The following is an 8,909-nucleotide window of genomic DNA, read 5'->3' on the forward strand; positions in this document are numbered from 1 at the left end:
ATCGTCTCAGGCCGTCGTTCAACGCTCACCTTTATCCCAAAGATTTTCAACGCTTGTAGCGTAACGATATTTTTTAATGATCTTGGTTGCTAACAGGTGTGACGTTGTCTTGCAGAAAAGGTGTTTGTTTTTCCACAGTGATGCATGGCAGCTTCTCCCTGGTCGTTTCGCTGTTAATGCGAAAGCACATGTTGCCCTTTTATCACATTGTTTTCCACAGAGGTTGAAACGTTTTGCTGTACCTTCAGGTTCTTATCTTAAATGGACACACGGTCGTTCACGATCTCAAAAACGAATAGTGAACTGTCACAGAGAAGTTTTACAAAATTTGAATCCAAACAGATTTTGGCAAAGTTGGTGCTTTCCTGCCACATCCCAGTGTGGGCACATCCTGGGCTACATTATGAAGAGCATAGCTAGCAGGAGTGCTCCTTTCTCTCTGCTTCATACAAGTAAGGCAATGGGAAGTAGTGTGTCTAGTTGGGGGCTTACCAGTAGAAGATGTGGATGACACACTGTGTGATTCCAGTGGAGGCCACCAAGCTGGTGAAGGGGCTGGAGCACATGACAGGAGCACAGCCTGACTGAACAGGGTCAGTCCAGCCTGACACAGAGGAGGCTGAGGGGAGATCCTATTGCAGGCTATGACTATGTGGTTGGAGGACAGAGAAGCAGAATACAGATCTTTCTAGGAGGTGAATAGTTGTAGGGCAAGAGGGAACAGGCACAAGCAGGAACATGGAAAATTCCAGTTATTTATTAGGAAAAAGTATTTCTACTGTGAAAGTGGTCAAATACTGGAAGGGGTTATCCAGAGAGGCTGTAATCCTTTCAGCCTTGGAAACATTCGGTAAACAGCTGGACATGTCCCTGAGTAACCTGATCTAATTAAACCTGTTCTGAGCAGGGGATTGGGTTAGGTGACCTCTGGAGGTCACTTACTTTCACATGCTGGTTTGGGCTGAAAATGACAATTCACATATTTTGTCTTTAACATCTGGGAAGTAAGAAGAGATATCAGAAGTGAATATTGTGAAGATTTTCAGCAGCACCATGGACAGACTTGTATTCATGTTTCTGATTTCCCACATTGTTTATTGTGTTTATAAACTTTATGTAATGGCAGCACAGTAAAGAATTCAGAAAGGTCTTTGGGAAAGGTCGGCAGAGTTCACCCCCCACTCAGATAAAGTCTGCTTAGATCAGATTGCTCTGTCCTGTCTGCTAGAACTAGTTTTGAGTGGTGCCAAAGATGTCTCTTCAGCACCTGGTTCTGGTATTTGTCCATTCTGATGGAGAAAAAGTTCTGGTCAGAATTACTTTGTTCCAGCTTGTGTCTGTTGCCGTCTCATGGTGCGCTGTATCGTGCCTGTCATCAATAATCAGCTTACCCTTGCTGTTTTGGCAGGAGCCACAGTAGTTAAAACTGTAGGTGGTGTGAACGTCTCTGTTCTAAATCCAGTCTGTCCAACAAAACTTGAGTGTTTTTTACCATTTTGACAGTGATATTTTCTGAATATTTGGACAGCAAACTGTTTGGTTGTTGGGTGGGAGAAGGGTGTGCATTTCATGGTTTCCTGCAAATGCATCTGATGAGAATAGGAGGAGAACACGGGACTTTTGGTGGAAATAACCTTTGAGTGTTCTGGTAAAAACTGACTTTGAAATCAAAAAGGCATGACCCATTGAAAATATTCATATCTTTACAGAACATTTTAAAAAGAAGGACTGAATTTAAGAGTTGTAATTTGGGGATTGTCCAAATTCCTTATAGAAGTGTGTTGTCAAGGCTCACATAAGTATTACTTGAAATACAATGTGAAATTCCTGGGGCGCTAAAAAGAAGAGAGAAGAGACTTCAGTTCAAAGCTGCAGCTTGCAAAAAATGCACAGCAGTGCATTTACTTAATCTTGTCAGATTGCTGGGAACTTTTTCTTCTGTTGCAGAGCTTATAAGGGGGTTTTTTTGTTTCTTTTTCCTTCTTTTTTTTTTTAAGTTCTTTCACTCTAGACTTTAGAAGCTGTAAACCCCAACTCTTGCATACTTCTTAAAGAATACTTCAAAAATACATCTCATCAGTTTGGTTTGGTGTTCATTTGCAGCTTGCTTTGGAGACCGTGTACTTCTGTGGTGACTTTTACACACCTGAACTTCATGCTTCATGAGATGTGTTTCAGTATCATTTCTTTCTTTCACAGTAAGCGATGGATTGGAGTTGAGGCCAAAATACAATGGGATTCTCCACTGTATAACCACTGTCTGGAAGCATGAAGGACTGCGAGGCCTATATCAAGGAGTAACTCCAAACATGTTGGGAGCAGGAGCTTCCTGGGGACTTTACTTTTTCTTGTAAGTAGAACTGTAAAATACGTCATATCCTGTGCAATGTAATGCTCAGATATATACTGCATCTTCTTTGGGTGGTATAAAATGTGCCTATAAACTTGTGATTCTTTTAGCGAGTCCGGAATTTGAGAATTTAAGCAATTTCATTCAGAGACCTGTTCCTTTATCAAGTACAGTGCCTTCCCTTGATGCTGTGAAAATACTACAGAACCTGAGAGGTGTTGACATCATTCACCAGGACACCTCTAAAAGTGTCGATACACTGTGTTTAGAAACTCACAAAAGACAAAAACCTAAACTGATATGTTAAGAATTAGAGACCATGATAAAGTTTTTTACTAAAGCTAAATATTTAACTGAATTTTAAATTATTTTAGTGACAGTCAGTTGTTTCATTGTTTTTGGGACTTCATATGCTTTGCTTATAAAGCCCGTTTTTTAATACTCAATCTTCTCTACTTTATTAGCTGTGTTAACTGTGACCTAATTTACTGCTGATTCCTGCTAACTGAAACATCTTAGGGCGTAGTGCAAACCTCACTAGTCAGTTGTCAATACTCTGCTGTTGTACTTCAGTTCTCAAGCTTTGCTGTTGGTTCCTACTGACCCTTCAGCTCCTTCCACAAAGACTGAAAGTTGAATCAAGAGAATAAAGTTCTGTGTATTTGTGAGCTAGAAGACAGATACTGTCACTGTTGCTCTCAGTAAAAAGGAGGCTGGCTGCTCAGTTGCTTGTAGAAGTCAGTTCTTGAGATCTGATAGCTATTTTAAGATGCATTCCCACTGATACTGACAGTAATACTTTATCAATGTAAATATTTATCACCATAGTTCACTTTAAAGAGCTAACCACTCAGGGATCAATTAGTCAACTAAAAAAAAAATGCTTTGCTTAGGTATCTATTTTCAAAGGCTGTGTACCATCTGACATCTTCCATCATCTCACGTGAAACATTTTGTTGGTTTGGGGTTATTTTAGTGATGTATGATTGTTTTCACCTTTACCAAAATATATTTTACATTTTCCAGTTACAATGCCATCAAAGCTTACAAGAAGGAAGGGAAGCTGCAAGGTCTCAGTGCAACCGAACACCTAGTGTCAGCTGCAGAGGCTGGTGAGTTTAAAAGCAAAGAAGATTAGTGATTGCTTCTAGCCTTTCCATATGTTGCTTCATGCCTTTGTGTGTTGACCTTTTCTTACAGGTGGCAAATGTTAAGTGTTTGAGTCCAAATGCAGTCATTTATTGTTTGTAAATAAATTATTGATGTCTACAATGAATAGATTGATCAGAGTGGTCTCTTCAGTTTTGCTTAGAAATAGCATTTGTCAAAATACCTTTTAATCTTGTTTTCATTGTGTGTAAGCATCTTCCACATTTAGTACTAGATTGAGCACCAAAATATAACTATATGAATCTGCTGCTGTCAGCTTGTTAACTCATTAAATGTTTAACATTTTAGACTTGGAAAACACAAGACCTATTAAGTTAATAGCACAAGTGAATTGGTCATTACTCTTTGAAAATCTTTACGGTCTGAGTTTTCTTAGAGACTAAAGAGCTGAAATAAAAATGCAGCTTCTATCAGCAAGACTTGTTTCTAACATATGTCCTTGTATATGCTTCTGTGTTGTATTTAATCTAGGCAGTTGAGAAGACTCTTTATTAGGGTGTTGGAGCATTCATTTGATGGTGAAATATAAGGCATATTGTTTGATATGAAAAACAGTAATGGTCTATTCTACAACTGTATTTTCAATAACCTATAAAGCTATAACAGATTGATTCTATTAACCTGACAACAGGATTAAGCAGATTTCTCATGACTGAGGTGTCAATCAAATTTTGAACAACCACATACCCAAAGAATAACTTGAGTAGAAATTACTTAGCTTTCCTGTCTACTACAGAATACACTACCAACTGTGGAAAAGTGGGGCAAAAAAGGGGATGTACTAGGAATATGCAAAAAGCAATATGCTCTGCAGAAGTACCCCAAGTTGAACTTGATTGTGAGCTTGACAGCAGAGAGAGGGAACAATGTTGAGCATAAACTTTTGCTGTTTCAAGTAATACAAGTACTCTTGTAGGATAAGTAGTTTTGTCATTGTAGAAGCCTGGGTTACATTGGTCTGAACAAACTGGGCCAGGCTTTGGAGCTGGTGTAGCAACCCATCTAACTCCCATCTGTCCTCAGGAGCGATGACTCTCTGCATTACGAACCCAGTCTGGGTGACGAAGACGCGGCTGGTGCTGCAGTATAACGCTGGTGTGGATCCGTCCAAGCGGCAGTACAGAGGAATGTTTGATGCTCTTACAAAGATATACAAGACAGAGGGCATACGTGGCTTATATAAGGTAATAAAAATGAAGAAAATTTCCAGGATGGGGTGACACCACTCAGTAGCATGGTGAGACTTCTAAATACTTGTCTACAAAAAAACAAAAAGGCAATTTTTTTTTTATTAGCTTGCTTACTTTTATTTTGTTAGTCATCTTTCCCACTGAAGAACTGCTGCAAAAAGTCTTAAGAGGAAGAAAGGCTGTTATACTGGTGAAACTTAGGTAGTCACTGAAGAAGAGTGTTCAATCTTTGTGACTAGGCAAGCTTCCGTTGGGTGATAATGCTAAAATGAGAGTAAACTACAGTCTGCTTTTTAATTTTTTGGAGTCTTTCGATAATCAGAATTTGGACGAGGACAGCAATAGCATAATCTGTCTTGCTGGTAGTGCTTTCTTCCTTTTCATCCCTTATCTGTCTTTCTGACATCTCGTGGAACATAACATGTGACTAAAGTAGTTGCTAATTTTTTCTTCCACAGTGGATGGTTTCACAACTGCTCATATGCCCTCTAGTTATTGAGATCTGTAATCTGTCATCTCTAGATCCATAAAATTTGCAGACTTCTAAGTATGGTCTACATACGTGTCGGGGTTTTATTCCCTTTAATTTAGGGGAACAAATGGCAACTGGCTTTGGATTTTGCCTTCTCCTTCCTTCAGGCCATGACATTAAGGTACATTCATCAGTGCCTAGAAGGATTTGAAGAAACCTATTTTAGTTCAGTCTATCTCTTCTCTTGCAAGTAATGGTATAGAATAAGAATACTATCTCTTAGGAATTGTCCTGATTACTGAACACCAACTTCCTCTATTTGCAGTGAAAAATACAATCTTTCCTGTGCTGAAAGACTAGTATGCTACATAGTGATGAGTGCCAAATTATGACACCAGGAACAAGGCACCTTATTCCTAAATTGAAATTGCCAGGATTTCTGGTTTGCCTGCCTGTATGTCTGCTTTGTTCCATGCAGATAAGTTCTGATCTCTTGCGTCTGTTTAGGTTTAAGTTGCCAATCCATAGAGTTACTTTTCAGGTTGTTTGTGCAGGTAGCATGTGTTGCCTTTGGCAATAGACACTTCTTTGTGGTGTTAACCTGCAAGTGGAGAACTAAACCAGGTACTTCTTTGAAAGAGCAAATTACTTGCTTAAATCTGCAAAGAAGGTGGCCTAGATGGGTCCTTAGTGACCTACATAACTATGCACACTGAGCAACTTTAGTTGATGGTAGTCGGTTGTAGTAGTTTGACATCAGGATTCTCTCAACTTTGGCTATACTGGCAAAAAAAAAGGCAGCTCTTCAGGTGGCTCTTTGAATTGTACTTATCCATGCTTTAGCCTTTCTCCATTTTCTGTTTTCAGAGGAGTTTTCTTTTTTTCTCTTTATTGCTTTACTTGAAATTTGACAGCTGAAGTTTTGTTAATGGCCCTGAGTTTCAGGAGCCGTAATGCACATGGATGTCTTCTTTTTCCACATAATATTGATTTCAGATAGAGTTCCTTATGGAAAATAATGGGATCTCAAAGAATACTATGACAAGTTGGAAGTAAAATCTGGAAGCAGTTTCATTCAGATTAATTTGAGATTAGTCTTCTCAAGAATGGTATTTTTATCCCAACAATTCCGTATCTTGCTCTCTGTTGCATTGGGTGCTGTCCTACCAATCCCTTTCAGCACTTTGGGGCGCAAGGCTAGTAATGTCAGGATGCATTGATCTCTCTAACAGGGATCAAAGCTGTCTTTATTAGCTATTAAAGGTATTGTTCATTCATTAAAATGTAGTTCATCTGAAGCTGGATTCCTCAACAATTTGTTGTTCTTGAACTTGGCCTGGTTTTGACAAGACAGGATCCTTTGCTTCACTGATTATCCCAGTAATCATCTAGTCATTGATCTTCTCCATCCCTTAGGCTTTGTCCTTTGGCTTCCATCCCCCAGATGAATGCTGCACACCAGGCTGAGGACAAAAACCGCCTGAGGTTATATAATTTGAACATGCCTATAGATCTGTGAGAAACTTGAGCTCTAAGAATTACTTTGCCATGAAGTTGAATGTCATGGAACCATCTCCATGTTAAGAGTGCTGTATGGTTCTTTTCAACCACGGGTGTACATTTTTCTGGATAAAATATTGGTTGGATGGCTGGGCCCAGAGAGTGGTGGTGCATGGAGTTAAATCTAGTTGGTGGCCGGTCACAAGTGGTGTTCTCCAGGGCTCAGTATTGAGGCTACTTCTGTTTAATATCTTTACCAGTGATCTGGATGAGGGGATTGAGGTCACCCATGAGAGGTCACCCACATGTGTTCAGTGTTGGGCTCCTCACTACAAGAAGGACACTGAGGTGCTGAAGCATGTCCAAAGAAGGGTAACAAAGCTGGTGAAGGGTCTAGGGAATGAGCACTATGAGGAGCACCTGAGGGAACTGAAGTTACTTAGCCTGGAGAAAAGAAGGCTTGAGGTGAGACCTTATTGCTTTCTCCAACTACCTGAAAGGAGGCTGGAGCAAGGTTGGGGTCAGTCTGTTCTCCTGTGTAGCAAGCAGTAGGACAAGAAGAAATGGCCTCAGATTGTGCCAGGGGAAGCTTAGATTGGATATTAGGAAAAATTTCTTCAGCAAAAGGGTTGTCAAGCACACTGGACCAGGCTGCTCAGGGAAGTGGTTGAGTCACCATCCCGGGAGGTATTTAAAAGACATGTAGATGTGGCACTTAGGTACATGGTTTAATGGTCACCTGGCAGTGCTGGGTCAGTGGTTGGATTTGATGATCTTGTAGGTCTCTTCCAACCAAAATGATTCTGTGATTTAAGCATAAGGCAGTAGAGACCAAACATTGTAAAATAATGGTAAGACTGTAGAAGTTGGCACTTTCAGAAAACTAAAATATCTCTGAGCTCTTGAGAAACTGTTAGAAAGTGACTGGCTGCTAAAACATCAATCAAAAATGCCACTGACATTCCTCCTGGCCTCCACGCTGCTGTGTTTGTATTTTCAGTTTTGTTCTCTTTCAGCAATGATGCAGAAGCAGCAATTAGAAATAGAGCAATGCTTAAGAGACAACAGTGAAATAAACAGGAAGTGCAGAAATTTTAAGGAGATTAAAGGAAAGCAGAGAGTCATCAAGACTGGGATGTAGTATGCTAACAACAACAAACAAATCCTAGCGGTAATGTGTGCTCCTCACCAAGTGAAGTAGTACATGGGACACTTCGGTATTGTTGTTTCACCTTTGCCAGACAGGATTCTATACTCCTGAGGATCAGGTAGTTTTTCCAGTCCATTAATGTCTGAGGCACTTAGCTGTCTTTGTTTTGCTGATTTTGCTTATGCTGTTTTCCCTGCACATGTGAAGCTTCTAAGCTAAGTCCTGTGTCAAAAACCCACTGAGATTTGGCCATCCCCATTGTAACTTCAGTTCTCTTCTTCTACAGAGAGACAGAAGTAGAAGTAATTTTAATGTAAAAATGATATTGTTTTTCACCCAGAGGGAATCAAGGTGCATAGGGACACAATGGGATACTTCCAGTGTCTTTCTGGACAAGTTGCCAGAGCAGGGCACTCTGGTACTACTGCTCCGGGGCACGCCAAGAACCCAAATGAAGACAACACCAAACAGATGTCAGGGGGAACCTGCTGCATGCTTTCAAAACCTACAGCAGAGGCTGCTCTGGCATGAATGTTCAAATACTTCAGGCAGCAATGCAAGTACCACATCACCAAATGAACTTTATTCCCTACTTTAGTGGAAAGACTATGCTTCTTAGTATATACATTTGCTATGTTCTTTTTAAATTTGATGGGCAACCTTTGAAACTAATCAACAGGGCATTTTTCTCTCGTCTTGGATCTTGGGCACTTACAGCCATTTAAGCCAACTTTAAAATATTTTTTTTTTTTTTATTTCCCCCCCATCTACTGTTCAGAAATACATACTTTAGCATTTAAATTTCTAGTTACATGTTTCTGTCTATTGTTCTAATTTTCCGAAAGAAAATCCAAACAGGACTTCTTTGAGCAAGCACTGATCGTGTCAAGACCTCATGCCAAAAACCTGCTGAAGATATGGTTTGAATATTAAAGTAAAACATAAAAAGACATACACAAAGTGAAATGATGTTAAAATTGATTTTCACAGTCATAGCTGAAAAATAAGTATCAAATCCTATCAAATTTTGTAGCAAGAAAGATTTTTTTTTTTTTTTTTTTTTTTTTTTTAAACATA

The 8,909-nt window shown here is 39.6% G+C and overlaps 1 protein-coding gene across 1 annotated transcript in view; it reads left to right on the forward strand.

Annotated features, from left to right (window-relative positions):
- SLC25A32 (solute carrier family 25 (mitochondrial folate carrier), member 32) overlaps positions 1–8,909 on the forward strand; it is a gene marked incomplete at its 5' end in the record, with an annotated part of 14,399 nt that overhangs the window by 157 nt on the left and 5,333 nt on the right. Inside the window, 4 exons of the mRNA XM_008941371.1 lie at positions 1,844–1,919; positions 2,187–2,350; positions 3,377–3,462; positions 4,544–4,704. Of these exons, the coding sequence (XP_008939619.1) occupies positions 1,844–1,919; positions 2,187–2,350; positions 3,377–3,462; positions 4,544–4,704 (487 nt within the window). The remainder of the gene's footprint in view (positions 1–1,843; positions 1,920–2,186; positions 2,351–3,376; positions 3,463–4,543; positions 4,705–8,909) is intronic.

This window comes from Merops nubicus, unplaced genomic scaffold (assembly GCF_000691845.1).
Source record: "Merops nubicus isolate BGI_N331 unplaced genomic scaffold, ASM69184v1 scaffold19665, whole genome shotgun sequence".
NCBI classification, from domain to species: domain Eukaryota; kingdom Metazoa; phylum Chordata; class Aves; order Coraciiformes; family Meropidae; genus Merops; species Merops nubicus.